General features: G+C 45.1%; 1 protein-coding gene across 1 annotated transcript; it reads left to right on the top strand.

Annotated features, from left to right (window-relative positions):
- Positions 1-17945: 17945 nt before the first annotated feature.
- Positions 17946-20548, top strand: LOC147458522 (putative glycerol-3-phosphate transporter 1). The gene is made up of 2 exons (XM_086513174.1): positions 17946-19271; positions 19365-20548. Exons 1-2 carry the CDS (start codon positions 18167-18169, stop codon positions 19916-19918), a joined length of 1659 nt encoding a protein of 552 aa, XP_086369300.1. The 5' UTR covers positions 17946-18166; the 3' UTR covers positions 19919-20548.
- Positions 20549-26743: the final 6195 nt, after the last annotated feature.

Below are 26743 nucleotides of genomic sequence, written 5' to 3'. Positions count from 1 at the left end.
TGTATGAATTTTTTTCTCTTTGTTCATTGGATGGGCAATTGTAAATTTCATAAGGTGGGAGTTTGGGTTGCCCTTCAAATCCTATCGATGCCCGGGCCGAGGAAGCCTCGATGAGGGAGTAATCTTTAGTCCACTACTTTCTTGTTTGCATTTTAGAGATTGATTTTAACTCTCTCTCTCTCTCTCTCTCTCTCTCTCTCTCTCTCTCTCTCTGTGTGCCCCCCCCCCCCCCCCCTCGTTGCCTGCGCTGCACCCTCGTGTCCGCCCCTGCACTGCACCCACGCACCAGCCTCACTGCCCCCCCGCCTCTACCCCTCGCTGCCTGAGCTGCACCATCGCGCTCGCCCTGCCCTGCACCCGCGCGTCCGTCGCCCTGCCCCCACGCTGCCCTGCCGTGCTCACGTGCTACACCCCCGTGGCACCCTGCTGTGCACCCCCCCCCCCGCGCACCCGCTACACGCTGCCCTAGCCCCCCAAATTCTACGCGTAGTATGTCTCCCCCCCCCCCCCCTTTTTTTTTCTCTCACGCGTAGGACGTCCATCCTCTACGCGTAGGAAGTAAATAAATGCCCACCCCCCTTCCCCCCACTCTATCTACCCCCTCCCCCCCCCCCCGTCCTCTCTCTCTCTCTCTCTCTCTCTCTCTCTCTCTCTCTCTCTCTCTCTCTCTCTCTCTCTCTCTCTCTCTCTCTCTCTCTCTCTCTCTCTCTCTCAACCTATAACTACCGCTTTCCTCCCCGGGCCGCATCGCCTCGCGCTCCACCACTCGCCGAGACCGTCGCTAGTGGGGGTGCACACGTGCATCTAACGACTCCCTTGCGGACGACTCCCCCACACGCCCAACTGCCGCGCTCGCTGCTAGGGTGGGTGCACACTCGCATCTAACCCCCTTGCGGACGGCGATCAAGCATGAGGAAGACGAACGATAAATCCGACCCCCTAGAGGATGCCATTCAAAAATGCAAAGAGGAAATGATGGAGACCATCACCAAGATGAACCGCAAGCTCTGGGGCACAATAAACATTCTTGAAGGACGTGTGCTGATCCAAGAGAGCAAGATAAGCACGTTGGAAGACCGAGTGACAACCCAAGAGGAAGAGATCACGTCACTCAAGAAAGAACTCGCCGAAGCCCGATCAAGAAACACACTGGAAGAGGACGAACTGCAACCCTCAGTAATTGAAGAAATCAACACGATCAAGGAACAAGTACGGGCCATCAAAGAGGGAGAAGAACAACACAAAGAAATGACGACTTCTTGGTGGATGTTCTTACCAAAACCCAACAGAAGGTGGACGAAGCCGAGAAATGGATCAAGGTGGCCAAGAAAGGAAAAGACAAGGAGATAACGCCCACGTCCACACCCAACAACATCATTAACCAGACACTAGAGGAGGAGCAGAGGAGAAGGGTGCGCGCTTTACATGTGAGAATTTGCGGCCTTAAAGACAAAGGCAATGTGGACGAAGAAGTAAAAGAACTCACAGCCTTGATGGGGATTCATGAGCCGACACACACAAGGGTATGGAGAGTGGGCAACATAAAGAAAAATGGAGGCAGTGGAGAAACCTCAAAAGAAAGAGCACTCATCCTCCGTTTTCCCTCCATGGAAGCAAAGAAGTCATTCTTGAAGAAAAGACCAACTCTTAAAGAGACTAGCATCTTTCTCGGGGACGATCTCACCCTCTCGCAGATCGCTCATATGCAGGAAGTAATGCCGGAGATTAGAGCGGCAAGGGGAAAAGGCAAGATCGCTTTTTACCGAGACGAAAAAGTGGTAATACTTGAGCGACGCTCCACATGACGGTGCGAGACTTATGGGACCACGCTCAAAGTAGCTGCCTGGAACTGCAATGGATCTATGCGTCTTGATGTGGGTGCTTTTGAGGATAGCTTTATTGGAAGAGACATCATCTTCTACTCTGAGACACACCAGGCCCCTGGGCAATCCATGCCTCACATCAGTGGATATAGGTGGGAGACAGCCTACAGACAGGAGACATGCTCAGAGCACAGAGGGCGGGGCTCGGGAGGAGTGGCAGTGTTATTTAGAGAGGATCTGCAGCCACTGATACATATAGCCCACAAGGACGAGCAGGCTAGGTACATGTGGGTGAGACTGAAAGCAGAGACATGCAGATACCTCTATCTAGCTATTTGTTACTTTCCCCCGAGTACATTAGTTTATGCACCACCCAGAGGACAGTCCCCTTTCTCTATTTTGGATGATGATATATGGGAGTTCTCTAGGGATGGTGACATTATCATCCTCGGGGACTTCAATGCTAGGACTGCCCATCACCAGGCAGTGTTCTATGATACTTCAGAGGAGATGCTAAGAGAGATAGATGTGGCAGAGACGGGCCTTTCCAGACTATCACACGATATGGAATATACTGAGTATGGGCGACACCTGATAGACATGGGCATTGCACATGGATTGGCCATCTTGAACGGCCTACAAAGATTTCTTGCTTGCTGCGGGAGGTTTTACATGCTTCCCACACAGACATGGAGCCAGCACGGTGGACTATGTCATGGCACAACCGAATCTCATCTCTAGTATCCAGGATCTCACAGTTGGGCCCAGACCGGTCGGGGTGGCGGTGGATCATGCTCTGGTGTCAATGACCATCTCCTTCCATTTCAGTGTAGCACACAGGCCACGAGTAGCAGCCCCTACTTGCTACACATTCACAAGGGAGACAGACTTTGTATACATGGACATAATCTACATACGCCTATGCACTGAGGACCCGGGGCGACCTCTGGAGGAGCTAACTACTATACTGACACAGACATTTCATGAGGCAGCAGCTGAAGCATACCCACACACCCAGCCTGAGCAGAGCCGCCGATTTGGGAGCATGCCTCAGAACAGCTGGGACGATGAGGAGTGCCGCCAGACTAGAGCCAGACTTCAGAGGCAAGAAGAGGGCTTTTTTGGCTAGACTCGAGCAGGATCTATATCAACTATTCTTGAGTCAAGACTCGCGTGAGGCATGGCGGCTCTTTCATGAGCAGTCCCCCCCCCCCTGCTATTTCCTCCACAGAGACCTGGGGTCAGTACGCATCATCTTTGTACACAATACCTGGACAGTCGCCCCTCCCCAACCCCCACGACCCATGCCCATATACATGTGTCTTTTTCACTGCTGAGATGGTGAAGAAAGCCATTGACAGGATGAAGACTGGGAGAGCATATTATCATGAGGGCCTAGTAGCTGAGCATTTCATGCATGCCAAAGACCTACTAGCAGAGCTTCTAGCAGTTATGTTTAACCGTGCCATGTGTGAGGGCCTACCGGACACTTGGAGCCTATCTACAATTGTACCTATCTTCAAATCAGGAGACCCCATGGAGTCTGGGAATTATCGCACTATTATGATTGGGCACACACTGGCACGGTTGTATGCATCCATTCTTGAGCAACAGCTGAGTAGATGGGTAGAGAGGGAAGGAATACGTGCAACTGGGCAGGCAGGATTCAGGAGAGGTTTCTCTACTCTTGACCATATCCTAACACTCAGGGCCATCATCGAGGAAGGCAGATCTCATGGGAGACGGATCTATTGTAGCTTTGTGGACTTCCGCAAAGCTTTCGACACGGTACCCAGAGCTAGACTGATGTGCAGATTACAGGAAATGGGAGTACCCACAGAACTCATTTGGGGGATCATGGTATAAGAACCCTAGGAGCTAGAGACCTGGATCCTCCACCCAACCGCCCATACTTATAGGCTCTTAGCCCTAGGATCCCCTGTCCACACTGCTAGCTGGCCCGTGGCCAGGGTCCGTGAGCCCCCCCTTAGGGTAGGGCCGTGCCCGTAGGACACGTGTCCTGACATTACTCCCCCCTTTGGAAGAGTTTTCGTCCTCGAAAACAGAAGTGGTGGTATCTTCATAAGAACACTAATGTTTTCCACCATGGCATCCCTCATGGATCCAATGGTTTGTTGGATCGGAACCCGGTTCAATAGGAGGTTCAATGAAATCAAGAATAACATCTGGATTTTCTACATTGTTGTCTCGGTGCAACGCTCTTGGTTAACCGACCCATAATCAAAAGAGCGTGAAGACTCCATTTAGAACTCACTTGAGAATGTTAAACGAGTTATAACCACTAAGAGGTGTCTAAATGCATACCTGTTACCATATACATGTGGTAGTGATGTGTGTGAACACACTAGGACCGCCGGGGCATTTTTTCCCTCTTTAGGAGGTTTTTTCCCTCGTGCATTGTATATACGCCCATCACTCTAGGGCTATCTATCTTTCCATTGCACACTAAGTAACACACTCTCTATTGTGTGCCTTGAGCTTCCTTCGTCTTCTCCAAGCTGTGTGTGTTTCTCTGCAACCCTAATTCCAACAATTGGTATCAGAGCAGGTCACGTCCTCCCGGGCTTAGTCGCCAGCTGCTCCAGCACACGCCTGCTCACTTTCTCCGATTTCAGTGAGCTTTGGCGAGCGTTCGCAGGTCGACAAATATTTTGGGCAAGCTCAAAGAGCTTGGTCTGCTCAGAATTTTGATTTGGGCTCATTTCGGCCTCCGTTTCCACTACGAGCAGTACTGCACAGGCTATTTCGTCATTTTGTGCAGATTTTCTGTCAGTGCCGTTTTCTGCATAACAGGTGCCTTATAGTCTTCTACGGTTTGTGCTATATAGCACAAGTTGTTCCCGCTCCATTTCTCCTATTTTCGGGCAGTTTTCACATCAGGTGCAGCATTTACCATGGCTGACAACAACAACACAGATGTGTTCAAGATGTTTGCTGCTGAGGACAGGTTGGATGGGGACAACTACCCTATGTGGGCTTATATGATGCAACATGTTCTTGTGTCAAAAGGTGTCTGGAACATTGTGCAGGGCATTGATGTACGTCCTGGTTCTGAAGATGTAGGCGATATTGAGGATGTTGCAGGTCTTGCTGCAAGGATTGCAGCTGTTAGAGTTGTTTTGCCTACGGCAAAACAAGCTCGTTGGGATGTTAAGGATGTGCAGGCTCATGCATTGATTGCGTTGTCTGTGAAGCGCACCATTATTCCTCACATCCGTTCAGCAAAATCTGCAAAACAGGCTTGGGATATTCTAGCAGGTCTTTATGCAAGCCGCAATGAGGCTAAAATTGCTTTGCTGCGTAAAGAGCTAGAGTCGAAGATTATGCATGAGGAAGATGATATGGACACTTTCCTTGCTAGTGTCAAGGATATCAATGAGCAACTCATTTCTGCAGGTGAAGTCATTTCGGACAGTTCCCTTGTGCAGACTGTTCTTGATGCCTTACCAGATTCCTACCAGACTTTTGCTAGTACTTGGAGACTCATGACCCAAGGAAATCCTGAAGTTGTCAAGTTTGATGCATTATGCACATTGCTGTTGCAAGAGTCACTTTCTAGAAAAAACAGGACTAGGCAGCGTGCAGTTGAACAGGCTTTTATTGCTTCTCAAAGAAAGGGTGGTAACAGTAATGCAGCCACTTCTTATGGTTCTGCTGCGAGTGGCAAAAATTCTGTTCCTAATGCTTCTGCTGGCAGCACTTCGTCTGGCAATTCTGGTGATAAGGGCAAAAAGAAGATTCGTTGCCATTATTGTAAAGCCAATGATCACTTGATCAAGTCGTGTCCTAAGTTGAAGGCCAAAGAGGCTAAGAAGAAAGAGGGTGGTTCCACTGCAAATGCTGGTTCCACTACAAATGCAGCCATTGTTGAGTCTTCTGTGAAAGGAGATTGTGATGCTGATGTTGATGCAGAATGCGCTTTTAGTGCAGAGTGCACTTACAATCCTGCTGTCCATGATGCATGCTTGTCAGTTGCTGCAGATTCACATGTGTGGTATTTCGACAGTGGTGCTACAAAGCACATTACCTCACATTGTGAATTGTTTACCTCTCTCGAGTCTGTCCCTCATGGGAATTCAGTCACTTGTGCCAACAACGCCTCTTATCCAGTTCAGGGAGTTGGAAAGATTGTGCTCACTGCTGCTAATGGCAGTTCCTTCACACTTGTTGATGCACTTTATGTACCTGGGATCAAGAAGAATCTCTTGTCTGTATCCGCACTTGCTAGACTTGGACTTGTAGTCAAATTTGTGGATGACAGATGTACAGTTCATGATCTCAGTTTTGGTGATGAAATTGTTGCATCTGGGCTCTTGTGCCGTGGGCTGTATAAGCTCACTTTGTATGACAAGTGTGGACAAAATTTTGCAAATGCTGTTGTAGATTCAAGGGCTATTTCAGATGCAAAACTTTGGCATGCACGTTTTGGTCATCTGAATTTTGCCAGTTTGCTGCGTTTGCAGAAATCTGATATGGTTGCTTCTTTGCCGCCTCTTGAAGCACCTGTCAAACATGTTTGTGAAGGCTGTATTCTGGGTAAAATGCAGCGTTCTAAGTTTCCAAAGGATGGTTCAGTTAGGGCCACATGTAGGTTGCAGCTTGTGCATAGTGATGTTTGTGGGCCCATGCAAACTCCGTCTTTGGGCAATTACCTGTACTTTGTGACTTTCATTGATGATTACTCCAGGCATGCATGGGTATTTCCGCTTAAAGCGAAGTCCGAAGTTTTTATGTGCTTCAAACAATTTTTGGCTACGGCTGAAAATGTCTCAAAATGTACTATGGGCACCCTCCGTTCCGATCGAGGGGGGGAGTATATGTCTCATGAATTTAATGCATTTCTGGCTAGTCGTGGGATAAAACACCAATGTACAGTGCCTTATACACCTCAGCAAAATGGTGTTGCTGAGAGGAAAAACAGGTCACTAACGGAAATGGCACGATGTATGGTCAAAAGTCAAGCTTTGCCGCATTCTTTTTGGCTTGAGGCCATCATGTGTGCCACTTATGTACTTAACAGGTGTCCTACGAAAGCTTTGCAGTCTTTTACTCCATATGAAGCATGGCATGATAGAAAGCCTTCTATTGAGCACATGCGTGTTTTTGGCTGTTTGGCATATGCTTTGGTGCCACAAGTGCAGCGCAGAAAATTGGATGATAAGGCTGTCAAATGTATTTTTGTTGGTTATAGTGCTGAAAGCAAAGGTTACAGGTTGTATCATCCGCAAACAAAACGTATTCTGGTTTCACGGGATGTAGTGTTTGTGGAAGATTCTGTTCAGCCCTTGCTGTCATGTACTAGAGACAGTAATGTAAGCTCACAGGACATTTATGACACTTTGTTGCCTCTTTTCAGTGGTGGAAATACGAATGTAAGTTCCAATGAGGCAAATGTACAGCCTATGGGGGTTTCTGAAAATATTTTAGAATAGCCTATTACTGATGCAGATGTACATGATGTACTTGATGAGGAAAGGGCTGAAAATGAGCAGGCTAGAGGTATGCCAAAATGGCTGGTGCACACTTTGCGTGACAGTAAATTGGATGCACCTTTATCTAGTCGTACTCGTTCAGGCTCTCGCCATGCATCTTATGCATCAGATTGTTATGCTTTGGCTGTGTCTAGTTTACATGATGTTGAGGAGCCTCTGTCTTTTGATGAAGCACAGAATTCAGAAAATTGGATTGCTGCCATGAAATCAGAATATGATGCACTTATAGAGAATGACACATGGACTTTATGTGATATGCCTCCTGGCAAAAAGGCCATTGGTACGAAGTGGGTTTACAAGTTGAAACGCAAGCCGGATGGTGAGATCGATCGCCATAAGGCTCGACTTGTTGCAAAGGGTTATGCACAACAAAAAGGCATAGATTATGAAGAGACTTTTGCTCCCACTTGTCGTATGACTACTGTGCGTTTTCTATGTGCATTGGCAGCTCATTTTGGTTGGGATGTACATCAATCAGACATTGTTACTGCTTTCTTGAATGGTGACATATTTGAGGAAGTTTATGTAACGCAGCCTCGCGGTTTTGTCATAAAAGGACAAGAGGACAAAGTGTGCAAATGTAAGAAGGCTTTGTATGGGTTGAAGCAATCTCCTCGTGCTTGGTATGAGAAATCTGACACTCATTTGGTTAAACAAGGCTTTCGTAACAGTCCAACAGAAAGCACATTGTATGTAAAGCGTGAGGATGATGTATTTCTCATTGTGGTTCTTTATGTTGATGATTTGCTGATCACTGGACCAAATGAGAGACATATTGCTGAATTTAAGGCTGATTTGAATGCCACTTTCAAGATGAAAGATTTGGGGCTGTTGCATCATTACTTGGGTATACAGTTTAAGCAGTGTGATGGTGGTATTGCCTTGTGTCAGAAAAGTTACATAGAGACATTGCTATGTAAGTTTGGACTTGAGGATTGCAAACCTATTGCCACTCCCATGGAAACAGGTTTGAAGTTGAGTCTACATGATGCTGGCGATCCTGCTGATGTCACTCTTTACCAAACTGCTGTTGGCTGCCTCATTTATGTATGCAACACGAGGCCAGATATTCAGTTTGCAGTCTCGCAGGTCAGCAGATTTATGCATAGCCCAGGGTCTAAGCATTGGCAGGCTGTCAAGAGGATTTTCCGCTACCTTAGTGGCACTTTACATCTTGGCTTGTTTTATCCCAAGGGGGGATCATTGCCGCCAGACTTACATGCTTTTTCGGACTCAGATTGGGCTGGTTGTTTTGACACGCGAGTGTCCACAAGTGGTTTTTGTTTCATGCTTGGCAGTTCATGTATATCATGGTTGAGCAAGAAGCAACCTACTGTGGCCACTTCGAGTTGTGAGGCTGAGTACAGGGCAGTCTTCACAGCTACGGTTGAGTGTGTATGGCTCAGACGCCTTATGGCTGACTTGGGTGTTGGACAGGACACTGCCAACACTATCTACACTGACAGTCAGAGCGCATTGGCAGTTGCGAGGAACCCAGTTTTTCATGCTCGTACAAAGCACATTGAGGTGCATTACCACTATGTCAGGGAGAGGCTCTCAGCAGGAGAGATCAGCTTGGCTTATGTGCCAACACAGGACAACCTTGCAGATCTTTTCACAAAGGCATTGTCTCGTGAGAAGCTTGAAGCTTTCCGCAAAGCTTTGGGCTTACTCCCCTTTGTGGACTGATCCTGTCCTCAGGGCATGGCACTTCCCTTTACTCATGTGCCAGCTCTCGTTCACCGCATCACTCCAGGGGGGATTTGTTACCATATACATGTGGTAGTGATGTGTGTGAACACATTAGGACCGCCGGGGCATTTTTTCCCTCTTTAGGAGGTTTTTTCCCCCGTGCATTGTATATACGCCCATCACTCTAGGGCTATCTATCTTTCCATTGCACACTAAGTAACACACTCTCTATTGTGTGCCTTGAGCTTCCTTCGTCTTCTCCAAGCTGTGTGTGTTTCTCTGCAACCCTAATTCCAACAATACCCAGGTTTCAGACTTTCTGAAGGTACTGGAATGTGCCATACAACCTCGGCTCATCTTTCCATGAAAGTACTATGCTGACATAATCATCAGCAGCAACCAAGTCCTTGACTTGCTGTTGTTTCTTGTCATCAGCCAACCTCATCAAAACTGATGAGTAAGGTTGATAACTTGAGAATAACAGGCAGAGACTAAAACTAGCCGTAACATGCCTTTCATCATATGAAACAAACTCCAAACCAGAAAGGTAACTGATCCAGTTGTTTCGCTTCTTGCTAACGTATGCACTTAGCATATCCTTTAACGTGTTTTACTAACGTATGCACTTTGCATATCCTTTAGCACTAAATAGAATGCTTGTAAGTTGCCCATCTTACGCGAGATGAATAACAGCAGTAAGGGTGAGGTACTTCCCCCAACCACTTACAGACAGTCTTCCACGACTGACAATAAACCATGACTCAAACATTGAGTAGCGAGCCATATACTCGATATGGAATGGAGACAACCAACTAGGTTGAAAGCAGATTGGAGTGTCAAGCATCCAATCACAAACACCCATACTGAGCCATCACTTTGTATGGCAGGGTGTAAACTCATACGAAATCTGCAAGAGAAATTGCACTGACAGTGCAAAAAATTGCAGAAACAATAAAGTCCATGAATTTGCATGCCGCTCCGAATAAATTTGTGTTAAACACTAGGGCCCATAACACCTAGTGTGCATGCATTTAACACAAACATATCCGAACCGCAATTCCATGACGAGATTTTCCACTATACTTACGTGAAAATCTTGCAGCAAAAGTTGGACCATAATAGAATGTGACAACCCGGTCACACCGAGGAACCAACCATGAGACTTTCTCATGAACGTAGCATACTTTGCGATATGTAGAAACAACCCTCCGTTAAGGTGGTTTCACAGCACTTGTAATCACAGCAAGTCTGTACTTAGTACCTGACAATTTCTGGCCACTGAAATTGTACCTGATACTGTGTGCTTTGAATGATCTAATGAATGGATGCGATCAGCACCTAGGGACTTCGTCGCGACACATCATTAAGAATTGGGCGCCAGTGTTAGTCCCAGAGACTCATATTCTCCACATGTGGAATATGTCTCAAGTAAGGATGTCAGGAAAAGTGACATCCATCAAGTACAAGCGGTACTTGTGTGTGGAGGTAACTGATAACACTCTGCGACAAGAGTGAGAGGGACCCTCATTATCATGCTCCACAATGGCTAAACCGAACTCCTTGAGTTCCTAGACCATGTTGTATCCCATGTGACAACATGTGCCAAATCGAACCCTACAAGTAGGTTCGTAACATCATAAGGCAAAAAAAGGTAGATTGAACATTTGGTCCAAAATACTTTGTGCCGACATGCCCTTGGCATGGCTCTGTAACATTCAAGCGTGCTTATACGTCTGGAAAAAAAAACAAGCAAAGCATACAAAAAATGGAATAACACCAAATCAATAGATGCGTACCTGGAGATTTGAACGTAATGTTCACTTACTCGTACGCAAACGGAGAGGAGAACATCTCCTACCTGAACAAACAAACAAACAGTATTGCACTGGGAACCGTGGGTGTTGCCTTCGCAATCCAACCCCTTTGGTTAAAATCTACGTAGTCAAACCCCTTGGTAAGACCCTTTGTAGAAACTGCTCAAGTAGCAGTTAACGGTAACCAACATAGTTAACCGTGTACATACTGATTGGAATCAACTTAAAAAGTTGAGTTTGTCTGCTACCGCGTGGTAGATTGCGGAATTCTTCCCTTGAAAGTCTAATTGGGAGAGATCAAACTGTGATCCTCAAGGCAGATCAACTGTGATCCTCAATGCCTATGGGATAATGTAGCAGTCACCCGCCGGGTTGTACCCCAAAACAATATGTCCATAGACACTCCGTAGTGCTATAGAGAGACCAGGAAATCCACACAAGTGAACTGCCTAGCTCCTGTGGACAGCCATACTGTCTCAATTGATTGCTGCATCTATACTTCCTTGTAGAGATCAGCTATTGAAGATTTTCAAAAACTCAACTTGAGTGTCGCATTGAGAACAGGTAGTGCAAAAATGACACCCTAAACATCCGTAATGACAAGACTCTTTCTTGTCCATTAACGTTGAGGTGTACTCCCCTGGGTAGATCTGTTCGATCTTGAGAACAATCACCCAAAGAATGCCAATAGTTGGGTCGTACCCTTGGCTTAACACTGGCTCTTAGCCTGCGTGGCTCACAACCCTTATGCAAATTAGTGTTCAATGGACAAACCGATGAAGACTAATTTCAGTAGCAGCTTATCCATGTGCTAGCTGAGAGTTAGAGCACCTTGACTCAGACTGACTCTCTAGCAAAACACGTATCAAAAGCTTCTTAGAAGATGTTCATTATTCCCTTAAAGAGAGAGAGAGAGAGAGAGAGAGAGAGAGAGAGAGAGAGAGAGAGAGAGAGAGAGAGAGAAAGAAGAAGAAGAGCATGCTGGGTTGAGGAACTTTCCTTAAGTTTTTAGAGTGTGTGCCCAAGCTGTGTGCTCTTACCCATCTTATGCCTGACTTGCAGCTTATCGTATAAGCATTCCACAAGTGTCCGGTATGACTCGCTCATTGAGAGAGGTATCACATCTTGATCTACCTTCCTTGTAGGGGTCGTGATTGCATGAAAATGACTTAGCATTGGCACGTTGCCTGTGAAATAAGTGTTGTTGGATGTTGATAGCAACCCCAAAAACAATCCAGAATGTATCTTATCCTTGACAAAGTGTCTGGTGTGAGAGCGGAAGCATTTTTCCGGCGGCGGTAGAATGGAATCCACCTAGCTAGCATGCCGTGCATACATAATTTTAAGCTCTTGGAAAAAGTGATGGCCGCAAATGTGAGAGCCATAACCATAAGGGCCTTGCCTTGCACAGTTTAAACTGGTAGGGATTGTGTGAGCGAATATTCCCTAATTTGCTAGTTTCCCAAACTTGTGTGCCAATGCCTTTGACCCCAAGTCATTGGGCAGTACCTTGGCACAAGGGAGAAGCCTTGCTTCATGGATAATTGCCAAAGAACTTTGCTTTGCACAATGACAGTCATTGCCAAGCAAAGTCTACACATGGAAAAAATAAGAAGAACTTAACTTGTCTAACCTGGTAGTTGTTGCTACAACCAGTTGTCATGAGATTCCAAAGGGAAAGCTCACGTGAAGATGGCGCATTGCCAAATCTGCCTAGCAAGAGAAACTTGTCGCATATGGGTATACGCCCTCTTGTATCATATACATCCGTTGTATACAAAATGAAATAATCTGTAAACAGTTTGCTAAAGCCTTCCCAAGTTTGTATGCTCGTAGCATATGCCAAACGTGGCCAGCCTCAATGCAAGATGTATAAATACTAAAGAGACTCGACCTTGATCTCGTACATACTTGAGTTGATGAATGATATTCTCGATCCATCTTAGACGCCCATTGCATACCATAGTTATCACGTCATGTGCAATAAAAGTACCAACTGCGTACCTTATGAAGTACACCTACCGATGAAGTGGCCGTCGTAAGAATCGAACGAGTTGGAATCAAGGTTCCTCCGTGAGTACTGTGTGGTAAGCCTCCTCCGTCAGACTATAGAAACCGTTAAAAGGATTTGGCCAAACATGCGAAGTCTCAAAACGAAATTGAGAAATTTTGAAGGCCGTGCTTCACATAAATACGTCTATGCTCATAGAAAATAGATGTTCGTGCCACTTTACTGATAATCAACCTTGTTGAATTGGCCCCCCATGTACTGAAAAACAGAAAAATCTTGCAAATTATGTACTGTGTACCTGCTTGTCGTGATTACTTTGTCCTTGATATCTATGTCAATATTGTCGTTAACATATATGTAGATAGGGATCCTTGCTTCCCCCAAGAACATCAAACAAAGCATAAACGAGGAAGGAAATAAAAAATTAAAAAGAATAGTCGGCCATGCCAACATCTGTACCGTACCAAGTGCAGGCATGATCTGTACTTTCTTGAATGCAATTGGAAGACAGTCCCAATTGGTAGCAACCTCGTGATCGTTAACCATTCGTTAACCATTTGTGTACGTTTTTCCTGAAAAATTTAGTCAAATACAAAAATTGTTAACCTTATTGAGATGCGTACCTTCCTTGCGTCAAATTTATGCAGTAGCATTTGGACGAATCTTCCAATCCTATGACAAGGTGGTCGCTTTCACGATCGATGTACTTCACATGCCTTGCATGTTTCTTGCCTTTGATAAGCGTTGTGAATTTATGAGTTTTACAAGAAATTCTACATGCGGAAAATCCATATTGGTCCGTCGTTTGCTCACCTCCATACGGACCATACGGTGGCTTGGCATGGTAACGTGCATGGAGAACGAATAGGTGAACGGGGGGGGGGGGGGGGGGGGGGTTAGCCCGTGGGCACCCTCCCTTGGCTTTTAAAATTATTGCCCTAAGGCCCAAAACGTTTGGGCGCTTAAGTGTGAAAAGAAAACGAACTCCAGGCATGGCGATAGAGCAGCAGATAGTCGAGCGCAAGAAACTGACACCGTGCTCAACAAGTTGCTCCCCGGCGTGCGCGCCTATGACGAGTTTTGCTGCTTAGGGCCTCACACATCCATCAAGCTCACCCCCGCGGTGTTTCTCTTTGGTCGGCACCTCGGCTTCCCTCGCCTCAAGAGGCTCTGCACACGTCTCCTCCACTTCGTCCCCTTCATAGGAGATGGTCTCCACGGCCTGCCCCGTCGGCTTGTCTACAAACGGAGAGCAAGATAGCGTGCCTTTGAGAGGCCATGCCTCAACTTGAAGGCGAGCAAGCGAGAGAGATCGAGAGAGAGAATGGAAGAGAAGGCCATGCTTCATCCCCTCCTCCATGGCTGCTCCCTCCTTGAGCTCTGATACCAATATAAGAACCCTAGGAGCTAGAGACCTGGATCCTCCACCCAACCGTCCATACTTATAGGCTCTTAGCCCTAGGATCCCCTGTCCACACTGCTAGCTGGCCCGTGGCCAGGGTCCATGACCCCCCCTTAGGGTAGGGCCCTGCCCGTAGGACCCGTGTCCTGACACATGGCATTGTACAGATCAGTAGTAGGGCATGTACGCACCCCGAAGGGACTTTATACACCGGTTCACTCCACTATTGGGGTGAAGCAGGGCTGCCCACTCTCTCCCACTCTTTTCGGTATATATGTGGATGAGATTTCTGACTACATTGACAGCGATGGGGATAAAGGTGCTCAGTTGGCAGGGACATGGATTCCACTTTTGTTATATGCTGATGACATAGTGTTGATCTCCGAATCCCCAGAGGGAATGCAACGTCAATTGGATGCTCTGCATACGTTTGCCCACGAAAGTGGTTTGTCTGTCAACCTGGGTAAAACCAAGGTTATGGTGTTTAATACCACCCCACAGTGGATCAAGAGGTCAGCACCTACACTCACATACGGCCAGGAGACTGTGGAGTACACAGACGCTTACACTTACCTTGGAGTGGTTTTTAGCAGACCTACATCCTCACTCAGAAGAGCAGCAGAAACCAGACTTACTAGAGCCCACGCAGCATTGGGTAGATTGGAGAGGATGTGTTCGCAGGTTCAATTTCAGGAACCCCGGACGAAGCTCTGGCTCTTTGACACCTTGGTGGCTTCAGCATTGCTCTATGGAACCGAGATATGGGGACCTTCACTGGATCACCACGGGAGGACGGGTCGCTCAGACGGATGGGGGAACATGGAGAAACCTCTCGTCTCTATGATCTCGCGGCTCATTAGAGCCAAGGCATCAATACCACGGGCCATTATCCGAGCAGAGATAGCGGCCCCCCAACTTGTGGTGGAGGCGCTCACCAGATCAGTCTCCTTCATAAACCGCACATGGGAACTTCCTAGAGACAGATATGCTCGCATAGCACTTGAATGCTCTCGACAATTAGCCATACAAGGAGATACAACATGCTGGTATGGGGAGATGACATCATGGTTTCAGGCACATGGGTTCAGCATAGACCGACTGCCACCATTCCATTACTCATTGGATGCACCATCTCTCACTCTTACACAATCAGAGATCACCAAGCTCATACGCCAAGACCTGACCCAGCTAGACACCAGAAGGACATGGATACAACCAGCACAGGAATTGGGCACGAAGATGGCTTTCTACAAAGACCACCTTCTCCAGCTTACGGAAGATGGTTTTGTGGTGAGACCTAGATACATGGATACCCACTTGTCTCATGGGATACGATGTGCTATTGGCTAGTTACGCACACCTTCTCACCAGTTGCGGATTGAGACTGGGAAATACAGCGGAGTACCAGCAGAGGACAGGACATGCCCCTTGTGTAACATGGAACCTGAGACAGAGCTACACTATACATGTCGCTGCCCCGTCTACTACGAGATACGAGGCCGCTTCCATTGCTTGTTCAGAGAAGGTTTTGGACCACTCTCAAGAGTCATGGGATACGAAGATCAGAGATGTCTGGGTTTGTTCTTGCTCGAGCTGCGCAGACACAGAGATAGCCTGATGAATGGCGAGGCTAGCCAATCTCAAAGACGGATCACAGACTTCTTCAGAGCAGACACGGGACAGTCGCATGAGCCACTCCCACAGCAAAGCCCCCCCTCGTCTCACACCAGAGACACACTGATTGACCGAGCGATTGAATTGGGGAAATCCAGGCGCCCGCGACGACTGCGAAGAACTACACAGCATCGACAGAGGCCACGACAAAAAATTCGGAGCACGCTGGCCAGGCATGCACGATGCCCGGTCAGACTACTAACCATGGAGGAAATTGATGAGATTCGCCAACGACCGATGCTAGATCTCTTGTGATTCAACTATCCCAACAAGCCGCCCATTTTTTGCTTAGTCTTTTGCTTGGTTCACATCGATCAACTTAGGACCCTATAGTATATATCTTTGTTTTGTACTGTTGTTAGGTTATTTTGTTACTCTGACTTTGTATCAGATCCACCACTTTGTAACTTTCGGGTCTCATAGGTCATTATGGCCTTTTGAAGACGTTAATATAACATTTCATTTCATTTCATTTCTCTCTCTCTCTCTCTCTCTCTCTCTCTCTCTCTCTCTCTCTCTCACGGCGTTCACGAAGGGCGTTCGATGAAAAAAGGCGATCCAGCTCTGCAAGGCCCACCAGGTAGCCACCGCTCTGGCCGCAATGGAGCCCCCCCCCCCCATCCCGTTCAGCAAATGTTCCCTGCATTTGCATGGCGGGAGCTAACCTGAAGAAGTTGTAGGTCTGCAAAAGCTGCGACACAATTACGTGGAGCTCGCCCGTTTCTGCCTACTGTGCACCTTGAAGATCAGCAATACGTCAGCTGGCAACGAACATTGGCTGAAGCAGCTCATGTGCGTAAGGTGACTACCGGTAGGATGCATTCATTCTGCCATCGGATGAACGACTGATCGTCTCATGTGCGCAAAAGTAAGAGGATCTCTATGATTATCTCTTTACAAAATGATTAGAGATCTACCTAAGCCGTAGGTGCAGAGTACCGTGGAGAATAAAATGCTTGTTGAAAAAATGCTTGAAAAAGCTATTGTGAGCATGATTTCCAAGGAAGCCTTTGTTATTAGCAAAGTCAAAACACATCGTTCTGCGTACACTATTGTTGGCAACAGGAAAAGTGTGCCAATGATGTATGTGAAGTTGTTCTTGAAGGTGTCCAGCTTAATCAGGTCAAGGCTTGGGATTTAGCTTGGTGTGCAGAAAGCGAGAAGAGTAAGCATGCCAAACACATCAATAGACAATACATGTTAATTAAGAAGCTACAATTTGAGTGGTGCTTTGGAGTTTTCTTTACTTGGTTATTTACAGTAGCAGATATGATTTGGTATCCAAGGCCCTTTTGCATTGCATCGGTATTGAATGAACCTTTTCATTCTCTTTCAAGTTCAAAGACAGTGGTTATTCTACAATGTTTTACTTTAATCGTGCAAATCTTGTTGTGATTGATTTGGTTTGCTCTATTGTAGTGCAATTATTTGGAATTTGTCGAGTTATGGACCGTGGTTTGAATAGTACATTGTTTTAATTGTTGTATTTTTACATAGAAGAGCATGAGATAAGTGAAATATGAATGTATTGTCAAAAGCAGTATTAACTTGTATAGATTTTTTAAATATTTTGATGTGTGTGTGGATGGGTGATTTTTTTTGTCTTTGTTCATTGGAAGGACAATTGTAAATTTCCTAAGGTGCGAGTTTGGGTTGCCCTTCAAAATCCTACCAAATTCCAATGTCCGGGCCGAGGAAACCTCTAATCTTTAGGCCGTTTACACACTAATGGGCACCGCCTCACGTTCAATTTGGGGTGGGCGGGTGAGCTTTACACACATGCCTGCCCAGCCTCAACTAACAATAAAATAAAAGTTGCACAATAGCACAGATGGTGCGTAGGCTATTGGTTGCGTCAGAGTCTTCCAGCTATCGCGGCGCGAGCTCTGTCCCCGCCCGTCGATGGACAGGGGACCTTGGCTGTCCCTTGTCCTGGGCACTCCACTTTTTGCGCATAGAATTCGACGGTGCCACCTGGAATCCACGCAAGCATGCCCAAACTTGGGCGTTCTGTGTGTAACCAGCCTTAGTCCACTACCTTCCCGTTCGCACTTTAGCGATTGGTAGTAGCCTATGGTGTCTCTCTCTCTCTCTCTCTCTCTCTCTCTCTCTCTGTGGCGACGAAGTAAGCTGCCTTTAAGGATTCGGTCGACGGTGCAACTTGTGAAACTGTCTGTCAAAGCGATGCCGATGCAGTTCTTGGTCTTGATCTGAGCTGGTGTTATGTGCAGAATAGGATGAGTAGGAATGGCTGCAAGCCTGCGGGTTTCTACTTTCTGTCCAGAGTGTTACCTAATGGGGGCAAATACAGCTTTGAAGCATGTAAGATGTGGGTTCTCCTGCTGACCTTCGTCGCTTATGCACTATTTCATGCCTCCAGGAAGCCACTCAGCATTGTCAAGAATGCCCTCATTGCCGATGGCAACCTACCAGAGCGCAACATCACAGCAGCATTACCTATGTCATGGCCTCTCAACCTGGTTTTTGTCGTGAGGCCATCATCATCATTAGATTCCAACCATTCATTACAAAGTGGTTGGCCGCCATTTGACGGGAAACAAGGCCCGGCCTTACTTGGACAGGTGGATCTTGCATTCTTGGCGTCCTATGCCTTGAGTATCTTCATTGCTGGGCACCTGGGAGATCGTGTGTGCCTGCGCTTGCTGCTGTCATGTGGCATGGTGGGCAGTGGCATCTTTGTAGTCCTTTTTGGCTGTGGCTATTGGTGGAATTTGCACTGGCTCAGCTACTTCTTAATGGTGCAAGTTGTGAGTGGTTTGTTCCAGGCTACAGGGTGGCCTTCTGTGGTCGCCGTTGTTAGCAACTGGTTTGGGAAAAGCAAGAGGGGTCTTATCATGGGTGTATGGAATGCACACACATCAGTGGGCAACATTTGTGGCACGTTAATGGCATCTGCAATGTTACAGTATGGTTGGGGGTGGTCTTTTCTTGTTCCAGGTGTCGCCATTTCTGTCGGTGGTGTTCTTGTCTTCCTCCTCCTTCCCATCGATCCGGAAGATGCCGGCTTTCCCTCTGCACCACATGAGTTGCCACAGGACAAGCTGCAAAATCACGTGGGAGACAAGGGCTACGTAATTGCCCATGGTACAGAACTAGCAGGTGTTGCAAAATCTTTGGATGATGACAGCAACTGCCAGCCCCTTCTCGAAAGGGAATCGAATGGATTTGAGCCATCCAGCACGGATGCTGAAAGCTTAGCAGTTAGTTTCTTTGATGCCTGGGTCATCCCAAGAGTGGCACCCTTTGCCTTTTGTCTCTTCTTTACTAAATTGGTCGCCTATACGTTTTTGTATTGGCTGCCATTTTACATCAGGCACACAGGTAGTTGCAGCTCTCTGCTTTCAATCCTATGTTTTTCAGCACTCTTAGTAGAGCTCTTCAAGTAAAACAATCTCTATTTCCGGATGTATGCAGAGATAGATGGCCACTATCTTTCTGAAGCTACAGCAGGAAATCTTTCAACTGTCTTTGATGTGGGTGGGACAATTGGCGGTATCATGGCAGGGCACCTTTCTGACAAATTGAATGCAAGAGCCATGGTTGCTGCTGCTTTCACATATGCATCCCTCCCAGCACTCGTACTATATCGAATCTACGGTAATGAGTCACTTTGGCTTAACTTAGCCTTGTTGCTTCTTGCTGGAATTGCCCTCAATGGGCCTTATGCTCTCATAACCACAGCTGTGTCCGCTGATCTTGGTACTCGTGAAACATTTAGTGGCAATTCGAGATCTTTGGCCACAGTAACTGCAATTATTGATGGAACAGGGTCTATTGGTGCAGCTATGGGCCCATTATTAACAGGCTATTTGTCCAAAGCCGGTTGGAATCCTGTCTTTGCCATGCTTTGCCTCTCAGCAACGGTTGCAGGATTGCTTTTGACTGGTCTGGTTTTAGAAGAATCAAGAGAATATGCAACAAGCATGAAGCTTGCAAGACGGAAATCAAGTCAAATAGATTTGGTGTAATATATTATGTACGTAATTGGACGATCGATGGGAAACCATTCAATTTCCAAACATTGTGGGCAGGCGTATATGCAATGGGCACAAGCCGTAGTTGTGCTGGCTTTACAAAGAAAGAAGATTGACCAGTGAAAAACACTGTTGGAGATGTCAAGAAGCATGAACGTAGTAGCTACATATTGCTATGACTAAGCTAGCCCGCATATTACTGATTGTTGATTACATTTTTTTCTGTTTGGATTACTTTATCCCTTTGCTTAAAGAGGTGGCACAAGGGTTCACATGTAATTTACTGCAGAGACGAGACATATGGTATTAAAGGCGATCATGAACATGTTCTTAAAGCTATCTAACCGGTTGCTTGATTAGAGGGTTATTTTTTTTCCAGCCGGCGGTAGCTTAGAGATGATGAAATCCTCTGTTTCATCTTGCTCAAATCACCAGAGTGAGTGAGCGATTGCCATTAAACTGTATATTTAAATTGAAATTGTTGAGGATGTTGGTTTCGCTATTCCAAGGGCTTTGAAAACATCCATGCCTCCGCTGTACCCACAAGGCTTTTGGGCCGAGAAGTGACCCAGCCAAATGATATCAGACCATTACGTGCTATTCATGAACTATTAGTGAGCCATAGATCTAACCTCGTGTTTTGTTTGCCCACAAGAGCTTATCTTTTACTAATCAAATTGACTATTTGTTTAATCGAGCTACTCGATCAAGTTAAGTTCGTTCTCTTGCGAATGTGGCAGGTTCTAGCTTATAATATTGAGAACGAAGGTAAATAACATTCTGTTGGTGCTTGAGATGTCATATTTTTGGACTATGGTTTCGCCATACTAAATGGATTTTCTCTTGCTGTTAGATATCAGCTCCAGCTCCCTTGCCCTTAGAAAGGCGTAGAAGATGGTGTTTCTTAAGGTACTTGTCTTGTAGATGCGGCTCGCGTGTGTGTCAGCTTAATTTTTAATGAGCATTTTCCACAGTTTACAAGTATTCTCTCTCTCTCTCTCTCTCTCTCTCTCTCTCTCTTTTTGTGTCTCTGTGTGTGAGACAATGGGATTTACATCAACCGTAAAAAGAGAGTTCTTTTTAGAATAGATCCAATATATAGGCCAAATTATCTCAAAGGATGGTATTCATTTGGATCCTCAAAAGCTCAAGGTAATAAACATTGGAAGTGGTTGCCTTGAAGCAGTTGTACTACAGAAAGGGCTTGTCGTTACATATGAGAGTCACTGATTGCGCTCTAAAGAGAGTGGCATTTATGAAAAAGAGCTTTTAGCTATCTTACATGTCTTGAATACATAGAAGCACTATCTTCTTGGGATGCCCATCATTATACAAACAGAGCATCAAAGTATCAAGTAGTTCATGGTGCAAACAAATCCCAACGAAAACAAATTGAGCTGAAAAAGTTTTCTTCCCAATTTATATTTCCTATAGCTCATGTCTTATATGCCATGCAAGCAGAAAAAGTAGGTAATGCACTCACGGAGACCACGCGCTAATGTTGTAAATATAGCTTCTCATAATGATCTTACATCTATGATAGATGAATATGCTATTGATTCAAATTTCAAAGATGTTTTGTCAACCATATCACTTGGGAAGACACAAAAACAATATGTTTCATAATATGGTTATCTTCTTTATGGTTTTCAACTATGTGTGTTTTTTGTAAATCTCAACTTCGTGCTATTCACTCCCTAAGGGGAAAGTTTTATGTTTGAATCACATGCTCCATTCGACAATGGCCACATTCAATATTTTATACGCGAGAAAGATTAAGTATGATAGAGGGAAACAACTTGATCTAGCTTGTTGCAGCTAGTGTGACTCGATTGCTTTGCTATGCAGATGGCGTCGATTCAAAAAGCACAGAAGTACTGTATCTATTACCTCATATTGTAGCTTGCTTTTTAGGCCTCATAGCATATGTGTGCAGTATATTCCAAAAGCTCTATGTCCTTGAAGGACAATTGGAATTTGGATTAGTCGATGTGTGAGGAGAAGAATTTGTATTTTATAGTCTTTAAAGATATAGGGAGATCCATTTCTTGCATGTCAATGCATGTGCCCATCAAAAAGGAAAAGATGATACACATGTCCATTGTGGAGTTGGCACCTTTCTCCACATTGTCAATAATACCATAGGGAATGTGCCCTTCCCTCATCGATTTTATCCCCTTTAGTGTTGGAGGGGGGACTTATGCCTCTCTTATAATGCTAGAGGGACTTTCTTAGTATAAAAATACTACACGCATGAGGAAGAATTTTTACCAAATGTCGAACAAATTTGTGAGATTTTCATTGATAGGGATACAGTGCCGCAACTTACTCTCCATTTGTCCATTCAGTGGACATTGCAAAAGATGAGCTCAGTCCTTGAGTCTTGGTCATCTTAATATACAACCTTCAAATTATAGATGGTGTAAATTGACTGCTTTTAATGGGAAGATGTTATAAAATGATCGAAGTTCTTTTAAGATTACATGAATAATATTGAAACTTGAGGACAAGTGTACCTTTTGTATCATTTGCAACTTTCTCTCAAGGATTTTTAGCATCTCTAGTCAAGGATTTTCCCAATATGTTATGAGGAGTTATCGTGTAGTTTAAGGTTTAAGGGGAAAGAGCATTTTTTTCTTCCCCATCCACCACCTTGTCTTTGTTCAAATCCTCCCCATCATCAACCATGGCCTTGTTGTTTGCAACAATGGTCTTCATTGCGGTCACAATCTGCTTACAATCCCAATAGACAGTGTTTGGAGTGATGCCCTCACTTTGCATCTTCTTTGCATTCCAAGAGACAATATTTGGAGTGACATTCTCACTTTGCCTTCATTGAAATCATTCCAAATGTTCTTTGTACCATTTATGATGGGCATATTATGTAAGTATTCAAGACCAAGAGATTAGATTCCCATGAAGAATCTCATCAAGAAGCTATTATGTTTTGTGAACATAACACATTTAGCATGCATATCAATCAAATCAAGGGCGACCACACCATCTTTTCCTAAAAGCCCTGGATTAAGAAGCTAATCATGAATTCCTTTCTTGGCATCAAAGGTTCTAGTATTTCCTCAAACCTTTAAGATGTAGGTGTAGGGGATTGCATTTTGTCAAGTACCTCCTTCCACTCCCCTAGTTGAGCGATCATATTTAAAGCCAAGATGCAACACTAAAAAAAAAAAAAAGTTCTTGAAGGACTTGTGCTTTAAAGAGAACACAACATTTTTTGTGCATATCGATCGAGGAGTACCAAGCATGGGATTTTTTCCTAGTAGCCTCTAATTGATGATGTCCTTAGAAATCTAATGTGTCAATTGCTCTTACAATGTCACAAGAATACAAGCAACAACAAGCATAGGTGAATTCATTTAGGGAGAGCCCCTCACTTCACATCTACTAATAAGAGTTCATGAACATCCTTGCCCTATTGCTTTTAGACATTGCGCTCACCAAGAGACTAGTCTCAAATAGCAAGCTCATAAAGCACCTCTTGTGCTTTAGAGAGTGCAACATATTTGGCATACATGTCAACCAAAGCATGGTCATGTGCAACATCTTTTCACAATAGCCCCTCATCAACAATCTTATCATGAACATTTTTGCCCCTATTAATTGCTTGTGCTATCACATGCCTAGGTGAATACATCTGGAGACAAATTCTCACTTTGCATCCACCAAGGACAAATTAGTGCTTTGTCTCCTTGCATACCAAGAGGCTACATACCAAACAAGATGTGCATACATGCCAACCAAAGCATTGACCAACACAATATCATTTTCCAAGACACCCTACCATGAGTCTCACCATGGATTTGTTTGTCCTTGCATACCAAGAGGCTACATACCAAACAGGATGTGCGTATATTCCAGCCAAATCATTTCCTAACACCAAGATCATTTTCCAACACACCCTAACCACCAGTCTCACCATGGATTTGTTTGTCCTTGTCGATTGCTCATATGATGACAAGCTTTTAAGACCAAGAATGTATTACTGCATTGGGAGAGATTCTCTCTTTGCATTTGTTGAAAATGGTTCAATGCCCCCTCACCCTACCCCTTTCAGGCATACCTTGCAAGTAGTGTTGACCAAGAGACTACATTCTACATAGGAAGCTTGTCAAGCACTAGGTATGCTTTACCGAGTGCACTACCTTCAACATGGATACTATGTAAGATGTTCTTCAGTTGTTGTAGGTAAATGCCTTTGGAGACAAATCCTCACTTTACATGTGCCAAGAACAAATTAGTGCTTTGTTGTGCTGCCCATTTTGGGTATATCCCTCAATTAGTGCAAACCAAGAGACTACATAACAAACAAGAAGCTCATCAAGCACTTGTTGTGCTTTTGTGAGTGGGCATACATGCCAACCAAAGAATTTCCTAGCACAAGATTTATTTCAAACAATCCCTAACCAGCAATCTCATTTTGGATTTGTTTGCCCCTATCAATGATGCCACGAGCCATTAGGAGGCAGAACAGGCAATTGCATTGGGAGAGGTATCCTCCGTTTGCGTCAATTGAAAACAACTGACTTCTCCCTCATCCTACCCATTGTGGGCATACCTTGCGATTATTGTCAACCAAGAGACTGCATTCCTACAGGAAGATTGTCAAGCACTACTCATGCTTTAGCAAGTGCATCGCATTTGACATGTGCACTACATGAAGTAGAAGCAACTTGAGCGAGGACATTCTCTTAGAGGGCTCCCCCCTAAACCCTTTAAAGGGTTTTTGTAGAGGGCCTTCTAGAATGTATGTGGGTGTCCCATAAGCTTCTTTAAAAATTGTAGCACCCTCATCCAAAGAAATAGGGGTAAATTGGCGATGACGACCACATTTTAGGTAGGGGGCCTAAACCACCGTGCACATTAAAAGATCACCCTTTATGTGTGTTAAAAAAGGTCAAAAGTGTATAATGACTAGCTGTAGTCTCTCCCATCCTATTTCCAAGGTTTGAATTTTCAAGTGGGATTAGGGGGCCTTCGCATAATTTTCAAGGGCCCTCAAAATTCAAATGCCTCTAGGGGGTCTATGGGGAGCCTTCGTAAAGAACACAAAATTATCCTCCCATTTTTAAAACAACCCAAAAATTACGATATTTAGTTGTTGAGTCGTGAGTTTGCTATTGTAGTGGATGTTGCAAAACCTGTGAACTTGTAAGTCATATGTTGTGTGACTCTAAGGTGTATACAAGACATTGTTTCCTATTGGGAGAATCAAGTCTCCAAGTTTTGTGCCCACTGCATGTGGGCTATTGCCAAAAAAAGGCAGAGATACCAAGAGCACTAGCCACCACTCGTCATTGTGGATGCCAAAAATGGATAGATGGCACCAAGATTTGGTTGGGCAGCTAGAAGCTACCCTAAATGGTCCTCTATTGCAGTCAAGGATAACAGTAAACAGATGGCGTGTTGAGGAAGCATTAGGAAACATATGAACCCTCTAGGGGCCCTTTGGGATTCAGGTTAATTAGAGGCCAGCCAATAGGAAGAGAGTGGGGGACACGTTCTATGCCCTCAAAATTTTAAGGGGACAAAATAGTCTTACATTTCTTAATGACCTCTTATCTAGTGAGAACTTGGGGGAGGGGGGATTGGCGTGGGTGGGGGTCACTTGGAACCTTCAAGTTTCCTTCCTTTTTGCCCAAGTTTTTTAAAAAAAAACTCAAAAATTTAAATTTTTATAAATTTTCAAAATTCAAAATTTATCTCCTCCCCCCCCGCGGCCTCTCTCCCCAAACATATTTTATGGGACAAAAAACATTTTTTGACTTTTAAAAGTAAAAAACGTACACCCAAAAACCAAAAAATAAAAAAATTGAAACATCATTTTCTACTCTCCAAAGGGTCCCCAAACTTGTCCCATACCTGAAAAGTAAATTTCTCTCTCTAGAACCCATTTTCCAAGCCTTTCTTTGTTGCAACCATCACACTCACCTTTGACTCCCAACACTCTCTCTCTCTCTCTCTACTACCACCTCCATTGTAGCACCAAGGAATCGCTTCTCTCTTCTCTCCTCCTCCTACCTCCCATTGCCACAACAAGCAAGGCCAAACCACCTTCTCCTATCTCCATTGCAACACCAACCAAGCTTCTTTCCCTTCTCTCCCTTTCTATCATCTGCATTGTCGCAAGGTCCTCATCCTCCTCCTAATTTCCATTATTCACACATGGCAAGCTTTACTCTGCAAAGGTAGTGGATAGGGAGGAGTTTTCTTTTTTGCATGCCTTGGAGAAAGCCTTCGGCCATCCCAGAAGTATCAGCCGCTTATTCTCAGTGTGGATGGGAAGGGTTTATTTTTTTGCATGACTTGGAGAAAGCCTTCGGCATACACATGGATGAGTACCTGAGTGTGCTATGCACCAACACCCAATTTCCCCTAGAAGACATTCCATATTCCCTTGAGACCAAGATCTTGTCCCTTGTTGGTGACTCTTTCACTGACACTATTGCATTTGTATGTGAAGAGGTTCTGGCAATAGAGACATTGCATGTGGCAGAGGAAGATTTTCAAGCCATGCAAGCCAAGGTTGTGGCTGCAAGAACGCCTACTCGAGTGCATCCCCCCCCCCCCCCCCCCCCTCTCTCTAATGAGCCCAAGATTTTGGATGTGGTCATGCATTGACTTGGAGGCCAAGGGTAATAGAAAGAAGGAGGACAAGGAGCAAGAAGTGAAATATATCCTAATTTGGTTGTCTATTTGTTCATAGCTTAATTTTTATTTTCTTACTCTTGATTGGTTTGTGAATGGATGTCCTAGACCTTGATGAGTTTGCAACATCGATGGCGGATGGCCTTTGAACCAGAG

The sequence above is a fragment of the Adiantum capillus-veneris genome, chromosome 5 (genome assembly GCF_014529385.1).
Source record: "Adiantum capillus-veneris isolate H3 chromosome 5, ASM1452938v2, whole genome shotgun sequence".
In the NCBI taxonomy this organism is placed as follows: Eukaryota; Viridiplantae; Streptophyta; class Polypodiopsida; order Polypodiales; family Pteridaceae; genus Adiantum; species Adiantum capillus-veneris.
This window is presented reverse-complemented; position numbering and strand designations above follow the sequence as displayed.